The sequence below is a fragment of the Ovis canadensis genome, chromosome 6 (genome assembly GCF_042477335.2).
Source record: "Ovis canadensis isolate MfBH-ARS-UI-01 breed Bighorn chromosome 6, ARS-UI_OviCan_v2, whole genome shotgun sequence".
Taxonomy (NCBI): Eukaryota; Metazoa; Chordata; class Mammalia; order Artiodactyla; family Bovidae; genus Ovis; species Ovis canadensis.
Window position 1 is genome coordinate 61,491,524 of NC_091250.1, and position 15,896 is coordinate 61,507,419.

Consider the following 15,896-nt stretch of genomic DNA (forward strand, 5'->3'; position numbering starts at 1 on the left):
TGCCAGGCAGGAGCTGGGACCATGGAAATGCAGCCATTGGCAGAGATATAGCCCAAAGCAGACAGAGAAGTGGAGAAATATTTAGGCTTCTCATCTCCTCCTACCCTGAGATTTCCTGCCTGTGCCTCGCATTGGCTGAAACTAATCAAATCCAAACGGGTCTGGGAACTATAGCTCCTGAGGGTCAGCCTCCTATCACACAGAGCAGAACCAGGTAGACAGGGAATCCATCTGAGGGCAAAAGGGTAAAAGGCTGGCCCAGGGACTCTCCAGAATAGCTTTCTCTTAAGAATTCTCACTGATTCCTTAGAAAATGGTGGCTCTAAGCATTCAGTAGACGACGGATGAAGAGAAATGCACTGCTTGAGATTGAGAGCATAGTTTAGGCAAGACCTTAATAGCCGAGATTTCTCACTCTCTTTCTTAATTGTTTAGAAATACCACACTTCACACAAAGCTGTTAGATGTTCCCTGTTACCAAAGATTAAAAGCCTCCAAAGCTTCAATTCAGCACCCGTTTCTCTATACATACCGAATGAAGGAGCATCGATTTGAAAAACAGAGAAATTATAGTATCTCCAAACACAATTAACACCCAAGTATCTCTCGGCCAGGTCCTAAGGGAATGAAGGGGGAGAAAAAGTTACCTCATTAATATTTTGGCCAAGTGACTGATTTCGCCTCCATAAAACCCAATTCATTATCCTTAACCTTAGAGCTTCTAGTCTGAGGAGAATACATTTACTTACTGGCCTCTCCTCACAGATGTGTGCTAAATTTGTCTGTGACACTTCAATTCCAGTTTCTGCTGCTAAAACATAATACAGCAAAGCTTCGTGCCTAAAAATAGATGATTAATAATAAATTTCATATAGTGGCTCTTACTAATATTCACAGAGAGCTTTATATTCGCACATAAGAGGGCACAAAATAAGCAGCTTTCTTAAAAGCACAAAATCATGAGTTTTTTTTTTTTTAAATAAATACTGTTGTTAAAAATACTGCTTGCACTGATTTATTTTCCATCTTAAAAGGCTGAACTCAACAGATAAGGTTGGGGAGCTGGTTGATACAACAGCGACCTCTACTGGCCGAATGACACGTGGAGTGCTGCCTGGGGAGCTGCCTATCGGCTTTGGGCCCTTGAAATCCTTCCATCCTCCACCCTCCACCCTTGCTTAGAGGAGATAAGTGGTATTAAGAAAAAGCTCTGTGCTTTTGAGTCCTGTTTTGTGAAGGGCTTTATGAGGCTTAGGACTGTGAACAAGCTTAATTAAAGCTGAGCTTTTGTGGTACATTAGAAGTTTGGCAAAGGAGAGGCAGTTTACAAGGGGCTTGATACCAATGGTCAAAAACACATTAAAAAAAAAAAGTATTCAAGACTACTGGTAGTTGAATAATTGTAAAACAATGAAACCACCTGTCATCTATTGAAAGATTGGCATCCGATTCATAATCCGGATAATGGCAAGGGCTTGGGGAAAACGGACATGTTTCTCTAACCGCTGCTAGTGGGAAGCACTAGCAATTGATGCAATTGTTAAATGTGAGAGCCTTACAAATGTACATACCACCTGGCCCAACAGTTCTGCCTCATGAAGGTTTATTCCAAGAACCATATGTAAAATAGACAGCCAACAGGAATTTGCTATATGGCTCAGCAAACTCAAACAGGGGCTCTGTATCAACCTAGAGGGGTAGGATGGGGAGGGAGATGGGAGGGAGTTTCAAAAGGGAGGGGATATATGTATACCTATTGCTGATTCATGTTGAGGTTTTACAGAAAACAACAAAATTCTGTAAAGCGATTGTGCTTCAATAAAAATTAAATTAATTTAAAAAAATAAAAAAATAGTAAATTAAAAAAAAAAATCAGAAACATGCAAAGACTCCGTGACAACAGAGCTCATGTCAGATCTGTGTATATCAACAATGACAACATCAGAAACCCCACAAATATCTGAAAACCAGTGACAAGTTCAGTTAACCCATGGTGCAGCCACTTTCAGAGGAGGTCATTAAAGTGATGTTGAAGAAGAGCATTCAAAGTCGTAGAAAGGTGTCTATGCCAAATCTTCCACTGGGTGAGAAAAGCAGGATAAAAAACAGTGCAATCTCATTTTTGCAAAACAAATATGAAACTGAATACACACATGGACATACATATGCAGATGCACATATGCAGAGAAAAAACAACGACTTAAAATGATCTACCAAAATGCTAACAGTACTTATCCCTAGGCGCTGAGAGGGCAAGTGAATTTTTTTTGTTTTTTACTTATCTGATTTCCTCCATTTTCTTTTGTGTTACCCATGTCATAAGTTAAAATTTTACTATAAATGGTTGTTTCTAAAGCTTATTTTTCATTTTCAGTGGCTGACATTAAGAACTCTTCGTTAATTTTAGATACATCTAAGAACTAGGCAGGGTGGGGGGCTGGAGGCAGTCATCTTTTCTTTTCTTTTCTTTTCTTTTGTTGGCCAGACCTCATGGCATGCAGGATATTAGTTCCCCAACCTGGGATCCAACCTGTGCCTCCTGCAGAGGAAGTGCAAAGTGTTAATCGCTGGACCCCCAAGAAAGTCCCAGAGGATCATCTTTTCTATTTGGCTAAAGCAGCTCCTGGCAGGCCTTCCAGTGGGGACAGAGAGAGATGATTGGGGGTCAAATTAGGACAGGCAGACCTTCAATCAGACATCCCAGGTCATGGCTGCTGAGTGTGCTGATTCCTGGCCTCCAAGATACCCAAGGCAGCTGACCAATTAGGCATGACTCATGCTCGAGAGATATGGCTGGCTAAGCAGCCATGTAAGGAGCGTAGACAAGCCACGTAACAAGCCCACAACTGCGACTGCAACAACACAAAAGGCCCCAGGCATTTTCTTACACAGCCTCCAAGAATCACGTTTGGTGACAAGAATCCTCAGAGTGGACCCTAGATGGAGGACCCTCGAGGAAGATTCAGCAGCAAATCCCATCCTACAATAAGGTTCCATCCCAAAGGTCTTAAAATATCAAACACTCAGGTTTGCATCGGTGCTTCAGTGTCCCCCAGGGATGGATGAGGGAAGGAGACGGCGTGGAGTTGCCAGCCCAAGGTCAGATGTCAGGTGGGCCCCCTCTGCTGCCATCATGGAACAGGGCTCATATTACTTGCAATGTAAGAAAATGAGTTTTTCTTAGACAGTGGTTGGGCAGACTGTCAGAATTTGGGAGCAGGGGACACAGGTTGACATTTCCTGTAAAAACAGTCGCTATGATAAACTTTATAAAGACAATACCTTGTCTCTAAAGTTACTTGGGTGATGGGAGAGGGAAGAGAGGAACACGTTGTGTAGGAAGACTTCCGCTGACTGAGGCTTTCCAGGCGGCTCAGTGGTAAAGAATCCGCCTGCCAATGCAGGAGATGCAGGTTTGATCCCTGGGTCTGGAAGATCCCCTGGAGAAGGAAATGGCAACCCACTCCAGTATTCTTGCCTGAGAAATCCCATGAACAGAGGAGCCTGGTGGGCTACAATCCATGGAGTTGCCAAAAGTCAGACAGGACTTTATCAACTAAATGACAATAACAACCTTCCACTGACCAATTATTGTGTCAGTAGAAGCCAGGAGGAAATTTCACAGAATTCTCAAACGTTTCCTTCGAGGAAGCACTGAAATCATCAAAAAGAAGTCTAAAAACGTTGACTTCCAGGAGATCCAGTGGTTAAGACTCTGCGTTTCCACTGGAGGGGGGCGCACGTTCAGTCTCTGATCAGGGAAGATCCCACACGCCCAGGGGCAGAAAGAAAGAAGCACCTAACAGAAATCCACCTCTGTCTTCTATTTTACAGAAGCCATGGAATCCAAAACCACCAGCATCCATTTTCATATATTGAAGAGTGAACTCTGGGCAAGCGTCAGAACACTGAAGACCAGATTCTCTCAACTTACGAAGACTTCAGAGACAGGACACCTCTGCCGAAACCCTATCTACATTCAGCCTCCCAGCACTTTGCTCTTACTTGTGTCTCAACTGAGATTGCCTGAAAGTATTAATTACAGATATTTCTATGCTTCTATTCACAGGATAAACATTTATTCAGTATTTTCTCTGTGTAGAGGGCCCAGAGACAAGCTGGAAATCTGTACTATCCTTCCGTGAACTTCCTCAAGGTTTAGGAAGCTGACCAGGGTGTCCAGCTTTATTTCCAGTGTGCTAAAGTGAACTAGTCGCCCAGGGAGTCATTCTGATGGGGATTGGGGTGGGGGTGCAGAGAGAAGCGGATTAAAGAGCAAGTGTAGGGGCACATTTGCTACCCTCCCACTTCAGACTTGGCACATCCATTTATAGAACTTTTATAATGATACATCTTAATAATCAATCCTTTGGCTGCTTGCTGTGAACTGTGAATTTGAGTTTCTCTGAGCAGTTTCTCAAACAATCCAATTATTTTCTCTGGATTCTTTCTGCCAATACCTGAAGCAGTCCAAACTGGAAGTTTCATATATATACATATATTTAAAAAAAAAATCCTGGGGTCTCAGTGGAATTTAGGACCCTGCTCCAAGGCAAAAAGACGCATCTCTTTGAACAGGAATCTTGCATGCCTGCTTGTCTTGCCTCAAGCTTACTAGAATCTGGCTAACCTCCTGGGTTAAGTGTTTGGAGGGTATAGTTAAGACAAAGGACAATAAAACACACAGCTCACAGATAAAACACACAGCAGAGTATGCGGGAAAGAAATGAAACACGACAGGTGACCTCTCCTTAGCTGACTTCTCCTGGTGTCCAAGGATGGCCTCGGGCATGACAGCATTATCTTCCGAATTTTGCCTAAGCAGCAAAATGCCCTTTTCTCAATCATGCTCCTCATTTAAACTATCCCATATAAATCTCAGAGCAACACAGAAAAGCACAAGCTCATCAAACTGACACATGTGATTTGGAAATAATGCCCAGAATAAATGCACTCACAAAAAATGAAAAAAGAGGTGAACTTGGGACATTGATGGATGGTTTAGTTCTATTATAGCAAAATAGATGGGACTCCAAAAAATGCCATGTTGTGGTGTGAGGAGGCCAACGGCCATACATTTCCTATTTAACCTCTGAGGCATTTGGAAGCTCAGTGGGAAGGAAAAGAGAAAAGCTCTTTGTCTCAAATGTACTTTGACAAAGACACTCCCACTGTAGTGGGTACTCGGTGTTTCTTCCTGTTAGTAGGAGAAGGCCTCAAGTCCAGGTGAAGACATATCTTTAATAATACTTAGCATCAGCATCAGAATTGGCAAGGCTATGAAGAAACAGAAATTTATATGGGGTTGACAGAAGTGTAAATGGGTAAAATACTTTGGAAAACAGTTGACGTTGTCTTGTAAAGTTGAACACATGGCAAGCCTGTGACCCTATTCCGCAGCGTGTATTTTTAGAGAAATTCTTCCTGCATGCACTAAGATATACATCAAAAACGTGCATGGCTACACTGTTCTTAAGGGAAAGAACCCACATATGTGTTAACATGAGAACTGGTAAGTAAACTGCAGCGTATGACAGCAGTGAAAATGAACGACCTACATGTATCCAAAGATATGCATCCCAGAAACATCAGGTTAAATAAGCATGATGTTTATTTATGAAGAATTACATATGATATGACTCCAATGATATGAAGCTCAGAAGCAAGCCAAATCTATTGCTCAGGATTATATCCATATATAGCAAAACTATAAAGTGAGCAACGGGCAGAAGGACAAAAGACTCACGAAATGGTTAGTTCTGGATCCTGGGGGCTGGGGTGGGTTTCATCTGAGAAGAACACACAGGGGGTTTCAATGGTCTATTTTCTTAAACAGGATGGTAGGGTTACAAGTGTTCATTTTATTGTTACGCTTTGGAACTTGGGCTTCCCTTATGGCTCAGCTGGTAAAGAATCTGCCTGCAATGTGGGAGACCTAGGTCAGATCCCTGGGTTGGGAAGATCCCCTGGAGAAGGAAAAGGCTACCCACCCTAGTGTTCTGGCCTGGAGAATTCCGTGGACCATATAGACCATGGGGTAGCAAAGAGTGAGACACGGCTACATACATATTACATATTATTGGTATGCAACAATTATTGAGTCATAAAAGAAGTGGAAACAACTTACCTGGCTCAGGCCGCAGCTCCAGCTCAAAAGCTCAGCTCCTTTAACCTGGATTCTGAACTAACTCTCTCATTCAGGTTCTCCCTTCTCGTCCCCATAATTCGCAGCTGTTTGGTTAAGCATCTCAGAACCCACCTCTCTCATGTCACTACCCTCTCCTCAAACCATTATTGGCTCCCCACTACTTGACAAACTAAATAAAAACTATATAACTGCTATTCAAAATCCCATAACACAGCACCTCTTTGGTCTTGTCATAGACCACTTCCTTTTACGAATTTTACCCTCAAGGCAAACTGGGTGGCTTAAAAATTTCTAGACACTCCCAGAATTTTCCTGTTTCTTTGCTTTTTGTGATCCTGTTCATTACTGTGAAAGTGTTAGTCACTCAGTCATGTCCAACTCTTTGAGAACCCAAGGACTGTAATCCACCAGGCTCCTCTGTCCACAGAAATCTCCAGGCAAGAATACTGGAGTGGGTTGCCATTCCTTTCTCCAGGGGATCTTCCCAACCCAGGAATCGAATCCAGGTCTCCTGCATTGCAGGCAGATTCTCTATCAGCTGAGCCACCAGGGAAGCCCATAGAAGTACTATGACTAGGTAGAAATTCCACCCATCCCTCGGGGCCATATAGTGTTACCTCCTTTATAAAGGCTGAACTAAGTGCCCCAACCAGGCTGCATCTTGTCTTCCTCTGAATCCCCAATGCTCTTCATATACCGCTTATGGCTCTTCAGTGATGGCTGTTCTATTTGCCTTAAATTGTTCACTCAGTAGTTTCTGAGTACTTCCTAGAAGCCATTAGGTGCTGGGCACTGGGATACACGTCACAGGGCAATCAACAAGTAAAGAGCCATCATGACCCATGCAAAGACAAAGGGACTAAGGGGTTAGGCAGGACTTCTGGGCAGAGGGAAGAGCAAGTGCAAAGGCCAAGAGGTCAGAGAGAATGTGGGCCACCTGAGAAACTGCAGGCAGTTTAGCACCAGGAAGAGATGAGGCAGCGGACTGCCCCCAGTCTTATCTGTGACATCCCCTGCAGCTATGACACCCTGCATTTAAGTGTACTCAGGAAAACTGCTGAACTGAACCCAAACTCACCAACCATGGAGAGCACACTTAATCCACCCCCACCCCGACCGCCCCCAAGTCAGTCATGTAATGCAGCTGAATATTCTAAGAAGGAAAGCAGGCCACTACAGCTTAATCCCTCTTGACCTTCACAGAAAATTTTTAAATGTGCTCCCTGAAGTGCTTTGTGATGTTAAATTCAAAAGTCGGCAAGAAAGCTAAGCTATTAGCAGATACCCTCTTTATGGGAAAAAGTGTGAGACATCTTGGTGTGTGTGTGTGTGTGTATGTGTGTGCTGGGGGTGTTTACATATGTGCTCTTTCTTTGGGAAAACCCCACATAGAAACATTTTGATGTTTGAATGCTTAGTTTCCCCTAAGAAATTGTCAGGAGCAAAGGATGGGAAATGTAGAGGGTGAGAAGCAGAAATGAGCTAAGGTCAAACTGGGAAGTTTTATAAATTGAAGTTTACTTGGGAAACAAGATAAACAGCACACAAATAGTAAGGTGTATCAATTGGGAAAAGAACCATTTCATTAAAAAATTCCTTCCTCATTATACAAAGTGAGGCCACAGATGATAAACTTTTACAAGATGATACTAATACAGTTTTATGAAGTGCTTTTTTTCACGTGGCCCATTTCCCCTGCATTTTCTAATTTGAGATTCTCATTCACCGAGATGCTATCTGTGGATTACCTGGGCATCCATGAACCAAAGAAGGAAATGACCTTCTTTGGGACTTATATTTTAATTTTTAATTAAAGTTCATATCAGAGCACAATCAATGATAGGGCTGCTCTAACGTCTTTGAGATGGTGGACCAATGGGATGTGCGCTGATTTGCATTTCCCCTTTATTTATTACAGAAATATCCAGGTCATTAAGGCAATGAACAAGCACACAAAATGTAGCACAAAGAAAAGTAAGATGGACCATGAGGCCTGAAAACAGAGGACAGAGAGACGGACTCAGGTAGATATTGGACAGGAGTGCCCTTATATTTGTAAAATCAAGTAACTGGAAATGGGGCATTTACTGGTCCTCATGTATGGGGTTTCACCCCATTTCATACAGGGTGAGATTTGCTAACTCCATCAGAAGTTACTTAGAGAGGGGTAGTCTATTTGGCTGTGATACTTGAGGTCTGCTGAGTGACTTCCAGCAATCCTAGGAAAGATGTAGCCTAAGCCCTAAAACACACTGCTTTCACTCCTTCCCATGAACAAGATAGAAATCCTGGACTTTCTGTGACGTGCCAGTGAGAGGCAGAGGGTGGGTAGGGATCCCCTATGCTGTCTCCAGACTCTGAAGCCAAGTAGAACGAGCCGAAGGGAAGAAAAGTCAACGCATTCATGTGCTTCTCAACTTGATGAATGTGGACGCACCCCCTAGAGAACTAATTTTTGCGTATAATTAAACATGGAAATGCTATGTTTTCTAATCAACAGCCAGTCAGTCGGTGATACTCTGAATATCATTACCAGGAGGCTGTGATTTCCTTGCAAATTGCTTTTTCAGTTGCATTTTAAGATTCCATCTCCTAAGAATACACTGACAGATTGAAAGGTAAGGACTGAGAAAGTTCAGTCGAACTTACCACGAGCCCTCCAGGTAGGCATTGAGGCCTTTGCGAATGACATGGCCCAAGTAGCCATTTTTCTCAGCTATGTGCTTTGCCCATCTATAAAGGAAACAGAGGAGAAAATATCCAAACTGCGGCATATTAAATAATTTCTTTTTACTTCAAGTGATTTCAATAAATCTCACTTGGGAAATATTTTGCTTGTTAGAATTTTTATGGAGTCACAAGTTGGAACTGAATGTTAAGAAGGCAAAGAGAGATATACTTTGGGAGCGCTTGAGTTCAGTGCCCTTTATAATGAATGTTTAAGAGTTGTCATTTTTTGAAACAAAGATGTGACAAGTGCTTAATGAAAAGAGTCAACCAATATGGAAAAAGATAGTGTGAATCAAGAATTCTAACAAGTCAATAGCAGGAAGACAGCTCTCCCTGAACAAAGAGAAGAGATGTTGCCAAGAAGATTAAATGAACAGAGTACCTGATAGGTGTAGACATACTGAGAGGAGATTTAGACAACACAAGGAGAATGTGAACATCAAGTACAAAGGAAATGATAAGTACACAGACAGCTAAGCAAATAAATAATAATTATTAGTAGTCTTCCATAGAAAACAAAAAGTTATGCAAGAAAGCGTAGTCAGAGCACACTACATGGTCAGCTATGAGTAGCATTAAATGGTAAAAATATCGGGTTGGCCAAAAGAACTTTTTGGCAAATCCAATAATATGAACCCTGATACCAATCCAAGCAAAATGATGATGTACTCATGGGGAAGATGGGAGAAAGTAGGAAGTGTGAACATGTAGGGCAGTCAGAAGCTGCAGAGTGAAAGAACTATTTATATATTTGTCTTTTCCCAGTGACACATCATTAGACAAAGTCTGTAGTGAGTACAATAAGAAATAGTGATTTAAGCATGTTATTTAGACATAGAGGCAAATAAAAAGAGAAATAATTATTAATAAAACATGCTGCTGCTGCTAAGTTGCTTCAGTCATGTCCAGAAGTGCGACCCCATAGATGGCAGCCCACCAGGCTCCCCCATCCCTGGGATTCTCCAGGCAAGAACACTGGAGTGGGTTGCCATTTCCTTCTCCAATGCAGGAAAGTGAAAAGTGAAAGTGAAGCCGCTCAGTCGTGTCTGACTCTTCGCAACCCCCATGGACTGCAGCCTCCCAGGCTCCTCCATCCATGGGATTCTCCAGGCAAGAGTTCATGAAAAGTGATTTATTCTAGGCAGCAGGAAATGGTATGTGGGTAAGGGATAGAGACTTCCTATTTTTCTTGTCAAATTATTACTTTTTAAATTTTTGCCTCCTCAAATAATTTGGCTTTTTTTGTGCACATGTAACTGATAAAAATTACATTTTAAAAATGAAAACAAAGAAAGAATAAAAGAAAAAAGAACTCTATTTTCTCAGAAGTAGTGAACATAGTATATGGCTTTCCCTTCACAAGCAACATCTGATAGGTTCTTACACAACAGCCTTCTCGGGATCTCGCGGGAACGTCTCCAGGTTGCCAGTGATATAGTACAGAGAGCACCACAAAGTTCCTTCTATGTGTCCACCTTGTGCCGCCTTATGGAAATATTCACCAGCTAATGTCTGGAAAGAGATGGGCAAACGTCGGTATCATTAGTGAGATGTCCTCCTGGGCAGGTTTCATCAGAGCTAAGGGCGTGAGGTACGTAACACGTGATTTCATCATAAGCTTATAACGTCTGATATCTTTAAGAAACCAAGTCAAGTTCCAGGAAGACAGTCAATCACAGAAGCTTCTCGACATGATAGCCTTGACTGCAGCTATTCTGTTAAGTTTACCCAATAAATAACATTACGAATGTCACTATCATCAGGTATCCTCACATGAACCCCCTGCCAGCCAGACAGAAGATTGCAGCAGAAATCACACCTGGTGAAACTTCAGGCATTTGCTTTCCTAACCTCACTTAATACCTTTTTTCAAACTCAGATGCAAAAACTGCAGTTCCAGTAGGAAGGTGAAAATTAGAATATGACAATTAAAAAATCCATTCTAGCAGATATGTGGGAGGGCTAACAGACATTTGCAGTGCATAAAAATACACAGCCTCCGGGGTAGTCACAGAAGTAGAGGGAAGAGGGAAAAGGGAGAGCAAGTGCTTAAATGGGTAGACACGCCACTGATTATCATTATTTTTTCCCAGGCAGTTAACTGCCATTTTTAAGCAGGGGCTTTGGAGTCGGTGATGCCGTGAGATGGTTGGATGGCATCACCAACTCAATGGAGTGAGTCTGAGCAAGTTCCAGGAGTTGGTGACGGACAGGGAAGCCTGGTGTGTTGCAGTCCATGGGGTCACAAAGAGTCGGACATGACTGAGCAACTGAACTGAACAGCACTTGGAGTCAGGCAGGCCTGGGTTCAAATCCCAGCTCTGCTCCTTATTAGCTGTGTGACTGTGAGCATGTCAGTTTAACTCTCCAACTAAGAAAATACTCAGTTTCTACAAATGAAACATGTGGCTTCTGATAGTAGCTACCATGAAAGTTTGTCATGAGGATTAAATAAGATAATGATATTTGAGGCTTTACCAAGTAATAATAATTTGAGGCTTTACCAAAAATAATCCTCTCATTTCTCACCCCCAAATCTGCTGCTACAGCTTGCCCATCTGTCTGAATACTACCTTTCTTCCCATCTCAATAAATGCCAAACCCTCTGGAGTCAGCCTGACTCCTCTCCCCGCTTCACACCTCACATCCAATCACCATCAAATTCTGCCCTCTTGACCTTCAAAACAGATCCAGAATCTAGTCACGTCTCAGCCCTCTTTCTGATACTGCCCATCCATTCTCATTTGGATTCAATGCATTAATCCCCTGCTTCTTCTTTTCAAAACTTTTAATGTTGTATTGGAGGATAGCCGATTAACTATGTTGTGATAGTTTCAGGTGGACGGCAAAGGGATTCAGACACACATATGCATGAATCCAGTCTCCTCCCAACTCCCCTCCCATCCAGGCTGCCACATAACAACATAGAGTACAGAGTTCTGTGTGTTCTACAGTAGGTCCTCGTTGCATCAACCCCCCGCTCTTGCTCGTCTCTTCCTCAAGCCCATCAGGAACCTCCATCTTCATCAGGACCCAGGAAGAGCCTTTTCAAACACAGCCTATCCCAGCCCTGTTCAGAGCTGTCCCATCCTGCTCAGGGCAGCTGCCTGGGCACCTGCCTCCTTGACCTTATCTCTTTTGCCACCTCTCTGTTCTCAGCTCCTGCCAGTTGCATCTCCCCGCTGTTCTTCTGCTGATCCCGCTTTCTGGAATGTTCTTCCCTCTTTCTGGAATGTTCTCCCAGATATTCACAAGACTCCTTTAGGAGTCTGTACAAGGTCACATTATCAGAGAGACCTTCTCTGATCTCGCTTACAAAATTGCATCCCCTAGTCTCTACCTTCTGGGTCCTCCTCATCTGGCTTTATTTCTCCCCATATCACTTCCCTCCATTTTCCCTCATGCTCTATCTTTGCTTATCATCTTTCTGTCCCACTGGAATATAAGCTTCTAAGCTTCCCCAAAGCAGAGACTGTCTGCTGCTGTAACCACCACTGCCCAGAAGAGTGCCTGGCAGAGGGTGGGTGTTCAGTTAATTTGTTGACTGTAATGGTGCTCAGATTGTTATTACCACCATTAACATTATTATCAATAACGAGGGGCTTCCATTTCACACGGGAACCAGGTCCTGACTCCACTTCAGTGTCTGACGTCTGAGTAAGTTATGCAACCTTTCAGAGCCTTGGTCGCTTATTCTGTTAAATGGATGTAGTAACATTTGTATTCCAAGAGTGTAGTTAGGATGACATGGGATGGCAGACAGAAAGTATCTATGAGTATATGGCCCAGAGGAAGTGTTCCGCAAACGCTGAAGACTGTCACTGCTATTTACATTATTATTATCCAATCCGATCTCATACCTGGCAATCCTTTTTGGACACAGCGCGCTTTGCTTCCAGTAAGATCAGTGATCAATCTCTGCACCATCTCTCTTATTCTTGTCTCACATCATCTCCCTCTCCTCTCCCCAGTGCAAGTCTCCTCCTCCTCCATGAAGCCTTCCTGACTGCTTTGGCTTTCCTTATTTCCCCTTTCCAGAACTGCTTGGGTCACAGCGATTAGAACACACTTGGCATCTCGCTAATGCCGGTTTTTGCTCTTCACTCTCTCGTCTTCTTAACTGGGCCCTTGAGTTCCTTGAGCTCATGATCTGTATGTCGGGTGGGGTCTGTACTGGGCTGGGCGCATAGAACACCTGCTTCCTGACCAAGTGTCTGACCAGCTGCACAGCTGGTCACAAGGCTTACCTGATTCCTTCCAGGAACTCCTGGGAAAATGCCATCCAAGTATAGGACTCCAAGGTTGTATGAGGCATCTGGGTTCCCCATTTCTTCTGCTTTTAACCAGTACTTAGCCGCTTTGGCATAATTTTTCTTGAATTTGTGGTAATACCATCCCAGGCCGTTGACTGCCTGATGCAATCCCTAGATTTTAGAACAACAAGAAAGAAATGACTTTTTTTTTTTTAATGAAAAATTCTCTAAAGAGAATCAGTTGTTGTGAAAGCATTCTGCCAGAGTCTGAGAGAAACCTTTCCTGTCTCTTTTTGGGGGCAGATGGCACTAAAGAAAGGCTAAAACATAAGGCCACCTCAAAGTCTTCCCAGGAGGACTTCACCAGCCTGCTGTTGGGATTTCTGCCTTCCACCTCGGCAATGATGCTGGCCTTGAATCATCACTCAGCCCCCGAGGACTGTTTCACAATGCCCTTGTCTACAGAAGGCCTTGTGTTGCCCTGAGTATCAGCAACGCCCTTGAAATTCACAAGCACTCAACTGCGACAGGAGGCTGGAACCTGGCCTGGCTGGGCTGATTTCTAGGTGACCTGCCGGCCGTCTGTTGATTACTCTGCACTGGACACCAACAAATCATCTGAGGGAAGAAGCTGCAATGGTCTACTTGTAAAGCTCAGGGGCTATGGGTCTGCTTAGTAGACAGGTAGGTGGCTGGGCCTGAGGCAGAGGGGAGGGGATGGAGAAGGGAGGGTGGCTTCAGGACTGTGTCTAAACCTGGGATGGTACCGTAGAAGGGCTGGTTCTTGTGAGTCTAGTCTCCAATCTCCTTGTTCTTGCTGATTCGTGCTCTCAGGGGCCCACTTCTGCTCTCTCTAGGTGCTCCCACCTGCTTCTATACAGTAGCTTCCAGCCTGGCTGTCGAAGGCTTAGGAACCCTGTGGGGGTGTAAGTGTGCAAACCTGGACATTCGGGTCTCTCATTCCTGCTTTCCTGCCAGATCAACAAGACCATGGGCAAGCAAGTGAAAAAAGGATTAGAGAGGCAGTGAGTGCCCTTGCATCTGTGAGACAGGTTAAGAGTCCAAGTGTGGAACAAAATCTCTTTCCCCTCTCCTTTGAGAAGTGAAGAACAGGTGTCCCTCAGCTATGGATGCCAAGATCCCAGCCTGCAGCCTTTTTATCTGTGAGGGCTCCCGAAGCCCTTTTAGTTTTTACACTGGACTCCAGGTGCCAGGAAGACCAGGAGAAGGACACTGACAAAGCCCATTGGAATAAATGCTCTATGAGGGCAAGGATCTTTATTTTGTATTCCAAGCACCTGTGTTAGTACTTGCATACAGTAAGTGCTCAATAAATACCTGAGAAATGAACGAGAGCCCTCCCTTGAATGCTGATGACACGCAAAACAGAATCCAATCCTACACTGAGGGCAGTGCTCAGATTCACAGGCCCTCAAGATAGCTGCCTCTTGGCACAGTATCAGTGCTGTGGGCCAGTCATAAAGATATTCTTCCAGAGCCTCAGGTGACACCAGATGCAAGGCAGCCTCCTGAGAAGTTGCAGGATGAATGTATTTCCGTGAAGTGACAGACCACGCTATATTATGATGTGGCAAGAACCAGCTTTGGAATAAGCCTATGGAATTTACATCAAAATGGTTTCTGTACTGCTCACCTCCATATGCCTAGGTTTATTCAAAGGTACCTGTCATCACTCAAAACATTAGCAGAACTTTCTTTAGAAATTGTACTGGGACCCAGGTCAGGAGCCCCACAAGAAATCTTGTTTTATTTCTTCATGCTCACACCTTATTCCGGACATTCCCAGCTATATCTGCAGATTTACTTTCAAGTGACTTTTAGCTAATTCCAGACATCAAACTCTGTGCTTCACCACGGTGCCTGACAAAGAGTAAGGGCTTAATAACTCCCTGCCAAATGAATAAGTGAGAATCATGTAACACTCTTAAGAATGTGAGTACTCCAGGCTATAAAACTGCATTTCCTCTAATATTCATCTCAGCTCTGCTAAAAGCACGCTCTGAATAAAGCACCTTAGACGACAATTCACCACTAGCATGCTAAAGAGATGCAAATTTCACACCTGCCAGGAAGCCCCATTTTAGGGTGCTCTAGAACTATGCCCTCAGTGACCAACATTAAGCAGCTTTTCTATTTCTGCACTATAGTCTGTGTCAGGGTTGGGAGCTGGCGTGTGTTTCAGCCCACTGTCTCCTGGGTGATGTGCCCCCTTGAGACCACACAGGTGGAGAAAAAGCCTCCTGGTTCTCTGACTACATGCTCCAACTTCCTAGTCTACAGGAAAAATAGACACTCAAAGCTTCCTAAGAAAAGCGAGTGAGGAACGAAAATCGGCATGGTTGCTTGAGGAATCATTGTAGTTAGGGCAAATATTAGCAGCCTTGGGATGAAGGTACATTCAAGAGCCTGAAGGGCTATAAAGGACTCTGTCTAGGTTGTAGAGTTACAGCGGTTTCTACCAATCCATTTATTTACTAATATGTATGCATGCACATGTGAGTGTGCACGTGAGTGTGCCTGCATGGGGGGGGTGTTTGCACAGAGGGATATGTTGTGCGTCCCTGCTTGTGTGTGTGTGTGTGTGTGTGTGTGTATCCCCTCACAAGCAATATCACAACCTCCATTCTGTACTGCAGTACTGAAACTAGTTGGCTTGAAGGTTACTTTGAAGAGCAAATAGTGACAAAAAGAAGATAATTTCTAAATGCAGCAATAAACTTGATCAGCAGTCCTTTTAGTAAAGC

General features: G+C 43.6%; 1 protein-coding gene across 1 annotated transcript in view; it reads right to left on the bottom strand.

Annotated features, from left to right (window-relative positions):
• The window catches only part of SEL1L3 (SEL1L family member 3), a 110,657-nt gene that overhangs the window by 15,429 nt on the left and 79,332 nt on the right, over positions 1 to 15,896 (bottom strand). The window contains exons 15-19 of the mRNA XM_069593789.1: positions 13,126 to 13,302; positions 10,263 to 10,390; positions 8,798 to 8,881; positions 750 to 840; positions 533 to 617 (exon numbers count right to left, since the gene is read on the bottom strand). Coding sequence (XP_069449890.1) covers positions 533 to 617; positions 750 to 840; positions 8,798 to 8,881; positions 10,263 to 10,390; positions 13,126 to 13,302 — 565 coding nt within the window. The remainder of the gene's footprint in view (positions 1 to 532; positions 618 to 749; positions 841 to 8,797; positions 8,882 to 10,262; positions 10,391 to 13,125; positions 13,303 to 15,896) is intronic.